The sequence below is a fragment of the Lineus longissimus genome, chromosome 16 (genome assembly GCF_910592395.1).
Source record: "Lineus longissimus chromosome 16, tnLinLong1.2, whole genome shotgun sequence".
Classification (NCBI taxonomy): Eukaryota; Metazoa; Nemertea; class Pilidiophora; order Heteronemertea; family Lineidae; genus Lineus; species Lineus longissimus.
In genome coordinates this window covers 12790510-12803246 of record NC_088323.1, presented here as the reverse complement: position 1 = coordinate 12803246, position 12737 = coordinate 12790510, and the positions used below count along the sequence as shown (strand labels likewise).

General features: G+C 41.3%; 1 protein-coding gene across 1 annotated transcript; it reads left to right on the top strand.

Moving 5' to 3' along the window:
- The first annotated feature begins 2984 nt into the window (after positions 1-2984).
- LOC135500176 (FMRFamide receptor-like) lies at positions 2985-3638 on the top strand. The gene has a single exon (XM_064791422.1). It carries the CDS (start codon positions 2985-2987, stop codon positions 3636-3638), a length of 654 nt encoding a protein of 217 aa, XP_064647492.1.
- The last annotated feature ends 9099 nt before the right edge of the window (positions 3639-12737 follow it).

Sequence of the window (12737 nt, the reverse complement as noted above, 5' to 3'; positions counted from 1 at the left end):
AAATTTGGAACCGTTACTTTACCCGGGTGACATTGACTTCTACACCGGTATCGTTGTATAAGTCAAGTTTAGTCTCGAACGTTTGACTGAAAACATTGTTTTGCGGTGATCGACTGTAAAGAAAGAATTGGCCTGTTTTAGTGATCACAGTAGTAGATCGAGGGTACCGGATAATATTATTGCCGGATTAAGACAATAGACTAGGTGCAGCTATTCTTGTTGTAATTTGTTTGTGAAGATCACACATTACGCATGAGAGCGGTTTACTCTGATCCCAAATGTTGTCACCAGGCCGCTTTTGGATTTTGCCCGCGAGGTTCGGCTTAAAAAGTCGTCTGACGTGTGCAATTCCTGCTTGAAGATGTCAAATTCCACAACATCGTGTAAAGACGCGCTTGCCATGTGATATTTGATTCAAGCAATTGCCGAAGGATACTTTGAACACATGGCAATACCAGTGACACCACACTCACTCACATGATATGATTCCGATACGAGATGGGAAACTTCTTAGATATTCTTAGACAGCCAGCTGCCTGCCATAGGAGAGAATCTGTATTTCACAGCAAATTGCATAATCACTTGGATCCTAATTGTCTCTTTTATAATTTGTACAATCTCCACAAATTCTTTTCAGAAATTTGGAGAGAATTGTCTGAATTATGTGGAAAGAAAAATTCATAGAATTCGAAAGAATATAACTGAAGATATCCCGCCCTCTTTTGAACGCACCTTTACAGCTCTGTGATACGCTGCAGAGCATCCTTTGAGATCAATAATGAGCTCTGAAAAAGAGCCAATTTTACAAAATGTCATGATCATACACACCTAAATAGTTGCGTCAGTGTCGACTGGTAGAGACCAATCGGATGTGCGTCCGATCCCGTCAACGGGGGCCCAGAAATTGTAATGGTTTACCTCTAAGGAGCTAAGCATGTATTTTTAAAACTGCACTTCACCCAATATCTGGAGATTACTTGAGAAAGAGCATTGTAAAATTTAAGAAAACATTGTGAGACACAAATCTTTGCCCCTCTTTAAAGTTAAAATTCCCTGAAGCCCGCAGTAGCAGAATATGCGTGATTGGGTCTATGACAACAAGTAGATAGATCACTAAGCCGTCAATACTAGCTAACTATCCAAAGCCACAGGATTAGGCAGGACTTTACTGAATGTCACCTCTTCGTTCAACACGGAATGTATTCAATATGTCAACGGTTCGATCATTAACAGGGCAATTCTCAGAAGTACTTCCACACAGACTAGAACACGTGATTTATTCTTATATGAATGGGCTTATACATGGGGAGGGGGGCACTTTGAACCACCAGGCTTCAAGTGTACCTGGACCAGAGCCGTCTTCGGGTGACACACCTCAGGGATGCCTGGGTTTGGGAATATTATTGTTAAGCGAAAAATGGCAATTTGTGTTTCTTTTTCCTTAATTCTTACTGCCACCATATAACGATCAACATTAAACCTGATCTAAGGCGGTACTATAATTTGAATGAGTTTCCTAAAAAAGGATAAGTGTTGCTGGATGCAGTTTCAGCGGCAGATTCTCATATTACGTGGACTGGAAATCGATAACTTTTTTAAATCAATGCATTTGATTAATACCTCACACCAAACGTGCTTCGTTTTAGTTCTGATAATCCATTGTAGCAATACCAACTTAGTCACAGGTGAGGAGAGACGGGGCTTGGAATTCCTGTGGTACGAACACTCAATGTTACACACAAAATGAAGAGACAGGGCCTTCGATAAGAGTAGCTTGCAGTCAATTTGAAAACGTTCCACCACGCGCTTTCACCATAGGTGCAGCTGTCAATCTTAAATTTGGATGTAATATCCTTGACTGTATCTGGTGAGTAACCGATTGAATTTTAGTGAGTTCCTCGGTTAAATATGTGTATAAGTGAAGCAATCTAAACGTTAGAGGGTGATATTATATTTCGGGTGGGCTTTAATTAAATGATACACTAACCCAAACAATATACTTAAGTCATAGTTGCAGCTGCTAATCTAAAATTTGGATGTAATATCCTGGACTTATCTGGTGAGTAACCGATTGAATTTAATGACAAGGGAAAAATACAGAGGATTGGTCACGTTTGAGAGCAAGAGAGGTTTCGACCCGATTCAGCTAATTTGCAGCACAGGTAAACAACACCCTCGGATACCAAGGTTGGAAATAATAAAACCATTAAGATTTCGTACTGATGGTTACATCCAAGTAACCAATGACATCCATCCTGCTTCGCGATAGTGACGCACAACGTACGCAGTAGTTGCACGCCATTCACGCACAAGTGACCCGCTTATCTCTCTACGTTTCGCGTATATTTACAAGCAACTTACGCGCGACCGACGCACTGGGTAGCTAGCGCAATTTAAGAGATGTGAATTGTTAAAATGATATGTCAGATTTCTCCTATCCATGATGGTACGTCTTGTCTCAGAAACGACTTCGAGGAATCGAGCCCTAAGTGTCGGCGATCTTATCTTTATGCATTTCAAAGGACCCCGCCGATAAAACGAATTTTACAGAGTCAATGGTGTCTCTGCCGCTTCAAATGAATGTCACCATGTCAGTGGTGTCTCTGCCACTTACAATGAATGTCACCGAGGCAATGGAGGTTACGTCTTCTTTTACCACAACAATTCCGGGTGTTGTAAAATGTCTTTCTGGCTACAGACCGAAATCATTTTCAAGTTGGAGGCGCTATCTTAGGTTCATCCTCCACGTGCCTTTGATGCTGACCTTCACACCTCTGGGTGTTGTTGGGAATTGCCTGGCTTTTATCGTTATCGGTCGTGAGCGGCCATTTACATCAACATCTATTTTCCTCAGAGCATTGGCTGTTGCTGATTGCCTTGTGTTGCTAACTGAACTACGCAGAACCATGCAGCGATTGCATTATTATGTGGTATTAATGAACACATATTGGGAATACTATAACACATTGTATCCATATATTCGGATGTTGATGTTGTTTGCCAAGTCGACATCCAACTACCTCACGGTCTGCGTTGCAATCGAGCGGTTTATAGCTGTCTGCAGACCGTTAAAGGCAGCCTCGATCTGTACAAATCGAAACGCTTATATCACAGTTGGATGTGTGTTAAGCTGCTCATTTGTATCCGTCATTCCACTGCTGTTTTCCTACTCGCTCAAGTACTACTACGATCCTTGCGTTGGCAGGACAAGACCAAAAGTGACGTATTCTGAACTTTATAACCATCTGGTTTACCAAATTTTTTATTATCGAGGCCTTGCATTTTTGGTTGTTTCTTTATTGCCAATGATTATTTTGATACTCACCACTTATAATGTGTTGAAATCTCTCAAGGCCTCGAGGAGAAAGACTGACATGGCAACGAGAGGTTTAGACAGCCGACGAAGAGGAGCAAATACAGCCACAATACGGGTGCTGGTGGTCGTGATAGTATTCCTTTTACTAGAGACACCAAAGGCTGTGCATGACATAGCTTATATTTTAAAAGAGTTAACATCTTTTGGTATTGATTACGTTTGGACAAATCCTTTATACTACATTTCCCGTTTTTTGACCTATTTCAACAGCTTCGTTAATTTCTTCATTTACTGCGCAACAGGCAACCGTTTTAGGAAATGATTAATTGAGCTGTTCTGACTGAGAAGTGCATGAGGTAACTCATTAAGTTAACCAGTCGGTGATTTTCACGTTCGACATCAGGGAGGAGAATAGATCTTTGCTGAATCGTCTAATCAATTGTTATATCAGATGGTGGATGATATTTTGAAAAAGGGAATCATACCTCAATCCGTCAGAATACAATTATGGAACCATTACTTTTCCAAGAGTGACATTTGAACGCACTGGTATCGCTGTAGAAGCCAAATTTATTCTCGAACGTTTGACTTAAAACATTGTTTTGGCTTGGTTTAGGGGCGGAAACCGTAAAAAAAGGCTGGACGAGATTACTGATTTAGACAATAGACTCAAGATGCAACATTCCACAACATCGTGTGATTGAAGACGCGCTCACAATGTTATATCTGATCCAAGCAATCACCAAAAGATACTGTGATCACATGACAGTACTGTTGAAAGCCCACAATAGTTAAAAATAACAGATCAGGGCCCGGTTGTTAATGTCACTAACGCTGGCGTCAACTTACCTTGGCGTTAAGTCTAAAGGCTAAAGTTAATGAGATAACGCTATGTTAAGTTAACTCTTACGTTAGCGACAAAAGTTGTTTTAAACTACCAGGCCCTGACCATATTTTCCGTTGATGACAAGGGGTTGACAACGACACCAACGCCAGACTAGCATGTATACCCAACAACATTCCATTGACTTCAAAGGTCACTTTCTGACACCTCGCCCACTCGCTAAGAGAGCCCGAAAGGAGAATACAGCCCTCTGTGAGCAGATCGTGTTGCAGAAACCTTTCTTTGCGAGAAGCGGCAATGTTGACTTTCCTCTTTTGAACGCGGTAACGTGGTACTGTTAGAATGAGATCCCTAAAAAAGGTAAGTGTTGCTGGGCACAGTTTCAGTGGAAGATTATCCAATTACCGAGACTGGAAATCGATAACTTTTTAAAAATCAATGCATCTGATTTTAATGCCTCACACCAAACGTGCTTCGTTTTAGTTCTGATATTCCATTGTAGCAATACCAACTTAGTCGCAGGTGAGATGAGACGGGGCTTGGAATTACTGCGGTACGAACACTCAATGTTACACACACAATGAAGAGACAGAGCCTTCGATAAGAGCAGCTTGATGTTAATTTGATAACGTTCCACCACGTGCTTTCAACATAGGTGCAGCTGTCAATCTAAAATTTGGATGTAATATCTTGGACTGTATCTGGTGAGTAACCGATTGAATTTAGTGAGTTCCTCGGATAAAATATCTGTATACATAAGTGAAGCAATCTAAATGTTAGAGGGTCATAATTGTTATACTTGGTCCAGGTTTAATGAAATGGTCCCTGATGCTGATTCAAGACGTCCGAGGAGAGCCTCATCGTAGGTGGGTTCAAAATGGCGAATGGAGGTCAAGAGGTTACCCCAACAGATCGAAATAAGCCAGGATATTGAATGAGAAAATTAACAGTTAGTCCACGGATAGATTAGGCTATGTATTGATGGTTACAGCCCAAGTCACAAATGACATCCATCCTGCTGCTCGTCAGTGACACACAACGTACGCAGCAGTTGTAGGCTATTGACGCCCAAGTGACGCACTTATCTCTCTATGTTTTGCGTATATTACGCACGCGCCAATGACGCGATATAAGGGATGTCAATGGTGATTTGGACTGTAAAAACATACTAGTGTTCCTTCGAGGAATCCAACCCTAAGTGTAAGCGATCTTATCTTTATGTATTTCTAGGGACAGCACCGATAAAATGAATGTCACTGAGGCAATGGAGTCTCTGCCGCTTCAAATGAATGTCACCATGTCAGTGGTGTCTCTGCCACTTACAATGAATGTCACCGAGGCAATGGAGGTTACGTCTTCTCTTACCACAACCATTCAGGGCGTTGTGAAATGCCTTTCTCGCTACAGACCGAAATCATTTTCAAGTTGGAGGCGCTATCTTAGGTTCATCCTCCACGTGCCTTTGATGCTGACCTTCACACCTCTGGGTGTTGTTGGGAATTGTCTGGCTTTTATCGTTATCGGTCGTGAGCGGCCATTTACATCAACATCTATTTTCCTCAGAGCATTGGCTGTTGCTGATTGCCTTGTGTTGCTAACTGAACTACGCAATACCATGCAGCGATTGCATTATTATGTGGTATTAATGAACACATATTTGGAATATTATAATAGATTGTATCCATATATTCGGATGTTGATGTTGTTTGCCAAGTCGACATCCAACTACCTCACGGTCTGCGTTGCAATCGAGCGGTTTATAGCTGTCTGCAGACCGTTAAAGGCAGCCTCGATCTGTACAAATCGAAACGCTTATATCACAGTTGGATGTGTGTTAAGTTGCTCATTTGTATACGTCATTCCACTGCTGTTTTCCTACTCGCTCAAGTACTACTACGATCCTTGCGTTGGCAGGACGAGACCTAAATGGACGCGTTCTGAACTCCATAACCATCCGGTTTACCATTTTTTTTATTATCGAGGCCTTGCATTTTTGGTCGTTTCTTTATTGCCAATGATTATTTTGATACTCACCACTTATAATGTGTTGAAATCTCTCAAGGCCTCGAGGAGAAAGACTGACATGGCAACGAGAGGTTTAGACAGCCGACGAAGAGGAGCAAATACAGCCACAATACGGGTGCTGGTGGTCGTGATAGTATTCCTTTTACTAGAGACACCAAAGGCTCTGCATGACATAGCTGGTATTTTAAAAGAGATAACATCTCTAAGTATTGTTTACGCTTGGGAAAATCCCTTATACTACATTTCCCGTTTTTTGACCTATTTCAACAGCTTCGTTAATTTCTTCATTTACTGCGCAACAGGCAATCGTTTTAGGAAAGGATTAATTGAGCTGTTCCGACTGAGAAGTGCATGAGGTAACTCATTAAGTTAACCAGTCGGTGATTTTAACGTACGACATTAGGGAGGAGGAAAGATATTTGCTGAATCGTCTAATCAATTGTTATATCAGGTGGTGGATGATATTTTGAAAAAGGGAATCATACCTTAATCCGTCAGAATACAAATTTGGAACCGTTACTTTACCCGGGTGACATTGACTTCTACACCGGTATCGTTGTATAAGTCAAGTTTAGTCTCGAACGTTTGACTGAAAACATTGTTTTGCGGTGATCGACTGTAAAGAAAGAATTGGCCTGTTTTAGTGATGACTGTAGTAGATCGAGGGTACCGGATAATATTATTGCCGGAATAAGACAATAGACTAGGTGCAGCTATTCTTGTTGTAATTTGTTTGTGAAGATCACACATTACGCATGAGAGCGGTTTACTCTGATCCCAAATGTTGTCACCAGGCCGCTTTTGGATTTTGCCCGCGAGGTTCGGCTTAAAAAGTCGTCTGACGTGTGCAATTCCTGCTTGAAGATGTCAAATTCCACAACATCGTGTAAAGACGTGCTTGCCATGTGATATTTGATTCAAGCAATTGCCGAAGGATACTTTGAACACATGGCAATACCAGTGACACCACACTCACTCACATGATATGATTCCGATACGAGATGGGAAACTTCTTAGATATTCTTAGACAGCCAGCTGCCTGCCATAGGAGAGAATCTGTATTTCACAGCAAATTGCATAATCACTTGGATCCTAATTGTCTCTTTTATAATTTGTACAATCTCCACAAATTCTTTTCAGAAATTTGGAGAGAATTGTCTGAATTATGTGGAAAGAAAAATTCATAGAATTCGAAAGAATATAACTGAAGATATCCCGCCCTCTTTTGAACGCACCTTTACAGCTCTGTGATACGCTGCAGAGCATCCTTTGAGATCAATAATGAGCTCTGAAAAAGAGCCAATTTTACAAAATGTCATGATCATACACACCTAAATAGTTGCGTCAGTGTCGACTGGTAGAGACCAATCGGATGTGCGTCCGATCCCGTCAACGGGGGCCCAGAAATTGTAATGGTTTACCTCTAAGGAGCTAAGCATGTATTTTTAAAACTGCACTTCACCCAATATCTGGAGATTACTTGAGGAAGAGCATAATTGTAAAATTTAAGAAAACATTGTGAGACACAAATCTTTGCCCCTCTTTAAAGTTAAAATTCCCTGAAGCCCGCAGTAGCAGAATACGCGTGATTGGGTCTATGACAACAAGTAGATAGATCACTAAGCCGTCAATACTAGCTAACTATCCAAAGCCACAGGATTAGGCAGGACTTTACTGAATGTCACCACTTCGTTCAACACGGAATGTATTCAATATGTCAACGGTTCGATCATTAACAGGGCAATTCTCAGAAGTACTTCCACACAGACTAGAACACGTGATTTATTCTAATATGAATGGGTTTATACATGGGGAGGGGGCACTTTGAACCACCAGGCTTCAAGTGTACCTGGACCAGAGCCGTCTTCGGGTGACACACCTCAGGGATGCCTGGGTTTGGGAATATTATTGTTAAGCGAAAAATGGCAATTTGTGTTTCTTTTTCCTTAATTCTTACTGCCATCATATAACGATCAACATTAAACCTGATCTAAGGCGGTACTGTAATTTGAATGAGTTTCCTAAAAAAGGATAAGTGTTGCTGGATGCAGTTTCAGTGGCAGATAACTTTTTAAAATTAATGCATTTGAATAATACCTCACACCAAACGTGCTTCGTTTTAGTTCTGATATTCCATTGTAGCAATACCAACTTAGTCACAGGTGAGGAGAGACGGGGCTTGGAATTCCTGTGGTACGAACACTCAATGTTACACACACAATGAAGAGACAGGGCCTTCGATAAGAGTAGCTTGCAGTCAATTTGAAAACGTTCCACCACGCGCTTTCACCATAGGTGCAGCTGTCAATCTTAAATTTGGATGTAATATCCTTGACTGTATCTGGTGAGTAACCGATTGAATTTTAGTGAGTTCCTCGGTTAAATATGTGTATAAGTGAAGCAATCTAAACGTTAGAGGGTGATATTATATTTCGGGTGGGCTTTAATTAAATGATACACTAACCCAAACAATATACTTAAGTCATAGTTGCAGCTGCTAATCTAAAATTTGGATGTAATATCCTGGACTTATCTGGTGAGTAACCGATTGAATTTAATGACAAGGGAAAAATACAGAGGATTGGTCACGTTTGAGAGCAAGAGATGTTTCGACCCGATTCAGCTAATTTGCAGCACAGGTAAACAACACCCTCGGATACCAAGGTTGGAAATAATAAAACCATTAAGATTTCGTACTGATGGTTACATCCAAGTCACCAATGACATCCATCCTGCTTCGCGATAGTGACGCACAACGTACGCAGTAGTTGCACGCCATTCACGCACAAGTGACCCGCTTATCTCTCTACGTTTCGCGTATATTTACAAGCAACTTACGCGCGACCGACGCACTGGGTAGCTAGCGCAATTTAAGAGATGTGAATTGTTAAAATGATATGTCAGATTTCTCCTATCCATGATGGTACGTCTTGTCTCAGAAACGACTTCGAGGAATCGAGCCCTAAGTGTCGGCGATCTTATCTTTATGCATTTCAAAGGACCCCGCCGATAAAATGAATTTTACAGAGTCAATGGTGTCTCTGCCGCTTCAAATAAATGTCACCATGTCAGTGGTGTCTCTGCCACTTACAATGAATGTCACCGAGGCAATGGAGGTTACGTCTTCTTTTACCACAACAATTCCGGGTGTTGTAAAATTTCTTTCTGGCTACAGACCGAAATCATTTTCAAGTTGGAGGCGCTATCTTAGGTTCATCCTCCACGTGCCTTTGATGCTGACCTTCACACCTCTGGGTGTTGTTGGGAATTGCCTGGCTTTTATCGTTATCGGTCGTGAGCGGCCATTTACATCGTACTGTTAGAATGAGATCCCTAAAAAAGGTAAGTGTTGCTGGGCACAGTTTCAGTGGAAGATTATCCAATTACCGAGACTGGAAATCGATAACTTTTTAAAAATCAATGCATCTGATTTTAATGCCTCACACCAAACGTGCTTCGTTTTAGTTCTGATATTCCATTGTAGCAATACCAACTTAGTCGCAGGTGAGATGAGACGGGGCTTGGAATTACTGCGGTACGAACACTCAATGTTACACACACAATGAAGAGACAGAGCCTTCGATAAGAGCAGCTTGATGTTAATTTGATAACGTTCCACCACGTGCTTTCAACATAGGTGCAGCTGTCAATCTAAAATTTGGATGTAATATCTTGGACTGTATCTGGTGAGTAACCGATTGAATTTAGTGAGTTCCTCGGATAAAATATCTGTATACATAAGTGAAGCAATCTAAATGTTAGAGGGTCATAATTGTTATACTTGGGCCAGGTTTAATGAAATGGTCCCTGATGCTGATTCAAGACGTCCGAGGAGAGCCTCATCGTAGGTGGGTTCAAAATGGCGAATGGAGGTCAAGAGGTTACCCCAACAGATCGAAATAAGCCAGGATATTGAATGAGAAAATTAACAGTTAGTCCACGGATAGATTAGGCTATGTATTGATGGTTACAGCCCAAGTCACAAATGACATCCATCCTGCTGCTCGTCAGTGACACACAACGTACGCAGCAGTTGTAGGCTATTGACGCCCAAGTGACGCACTTATCTCTCTATGTTTTGCGTATATTACGCACGCGCCAATGACGCGATATAAGGGATGTCAATGGTGATTTGGACTGTAAAAACATACTAGTGTTCCTTCGAGGAATCCAACCCTAAGTGTAAGCGATCTTATCTTTATGTATTTCTAGGGACAGCACCGATAAAATGAATGTCACTGAGGCAATGGAGTCTCTGCCGCTTCAAATGAATGTCACCATGTCAGTGGTGTCTCTGCCACTTACAATGAATGTCACCGAGGCAATGGAGGTTACGTCTTCTCTTACCACAACCATTCAGGGCGTTGTGAAATGCCTTTCTCGCTACAGACCGAAATCATTTTCAAGTTGGAGGCGCTATCTTAGGTTCATCCTCCACGTGCCTTTGATGCTGACCTTCACACCTCTGGGTGTTGTTGGGAATTGTCTGGCTTTTATCGTTATCGGTCGTGAGCGGCCATTTACATCAACATCTATTTTCCTCAGAGCATTGGCTGTTGCTGATTGCCTTGTGTTGCTAACTGAACTACGCAATACCATGCAGCGATTGCATTATTATGTGGTATTAATGAACACATATTTGGAATATTATAATAGATTGTATCCATATATTCGGATGTTGATGTTGTTTGCCAAGTCGACATCCAACTACCTCACGGTCTGCGTTGCAATCGAGCGGTTTATAGCTGTCTGCAGACCGTTAAAGGCAGCCTCGATCTGTACAAATCGAAACGCTTATATCACAGTTGGATGTGTGTTAAGTTGCTCATTTGTATACGTCATTCCACTGCTGTTTTCCTACTCGCTCAAGTACTACTACGATCCTTGCGTTGGCAGGACGAGACCTAAATGGACGTATTCTGAACTCTATAACCATCTGGTTTACCAATTTTTTTATTATCGAGGCCTTGCATTTTTGGTTGTTTCTTTATTGCCAATGATTATTTTGATACTCACCACTTATAATGTGTTGAAATCTCTCAAGGCCTCGAGGAGAAAGACTGACATGGCAACGAGAGGTTTAGACAGCCGACGAAGAGGAGCAAATACAGCCACAATACGGGTGCTGGTGGTCGTGATAGTATTCCTTTTACTAGAGACACCAAAGGCTCTGCATGACATAGCTGGTATTTTAAAAGAGATAACATCTCTAAGTATTGTTTACGCTTGGGAAAATCCCTTATACTACATTTCCCGTTTTTTGACCTATTTCAACAGCTTCGTTAATTTCTTCATTTACTGCGCAACAGGCAATCGTTTTAGGAAAGGATTAATTGAGCTGTTCCGACTGAGAAGTGCATGAGGTAACTCATTAAGTTAACCAGTCGGTGATTTTAACGTACGACATTAGGGAGGAGGAAAGATATTTGCTGAATCGTCTAATCAATTGTTATATCAGGTGGTGGATGATATTTTGAAAAAGGGAATCATACCTTAATCCGTCAGAATACAAATTTGGAACCGTTACTTTACCCGGGTGACATTGACTTCTACACCGGTATCGTTGTATAAGTCAAGTTTAGTCTCGAACGTTTGACTGAAAACATTGTTTTGCGGTGATCGACTGTAAAGAAAGAATTGGCCTGTTTTAGTGATGACTGTAGTAGATCGAGGGTACCGGATAATATTATTGCCGGAATAAGACAATAGACTAGGTGCAGCTATTCTTGTTGTAATTTGTTTGTGAAGATCACACATTACGCATGAGAGCGGTTTACTCTGATCCCAAATGTTGTCACCAGGCCGCTTTTGGATTTTGCCCGCGAGGTTCGGCTTAAAAAGTCGTCTGACGTGTGCAATTCCTGCTTGAAGATGTCAAATTCCACAACATCGTGTAAAGACGTGCTTGCCATGTGATATTTGATTCAAGCAATTGCCGAAGGATACTTTGAACACATGGCAATACCAGTGACACCACACTCACTCACATGATATGATTCCGATACGAGATGGGAAACTTCTTAGATATTCTTAGACAGCCAGCTGCCTGCCATAGGAGAGAATCTGTATTTCACAGCAAATTGCATAATCACTTGGATCCTAATTGTCTCTTTTATAATTTGTACAATCTCCACAAATTCTTTTCAGAAATTTGGAGAGAATTGTCTGAATTATGTGGAAAGAAAAATTCATAGAATTCGAAAGAATATAACTGAAGATATCCCGCCCTCTTTTGAACGCACCTTTACAGCTCTGTGATACGCTGCAGAGCATCCTTTGAGATCAATAATGAGCTCTGAAAAAGAGCCAATTTTACAAAATGTCATGATCATACACACCTAAATAGTTGCGTCAGTGTCGACTGGTAGAGACCAATCGGATGTGCGTCCGATCCCGTCAACGGGGGCCCAGAAATTGTAATGGTTTACCTCTAAGGAGCTAAGCATGTATTTTTAAAACTGCACTTCACCCAATATCTGGAGATTACTTGAGGAAGAGCATAATTGTAAAATTTAAGAAAACATTGTGAGACACAAATCTTTGCCCCTCTTT

Coding starts and splice junctions, on each gene's coding strand:
- LOC135500176 (XM_064791422.1), top strand. CDS start 2,985: ATGTTGATGTTGTTTGCCAAGTCGACATCCAACTACCTCACGGTCTGC.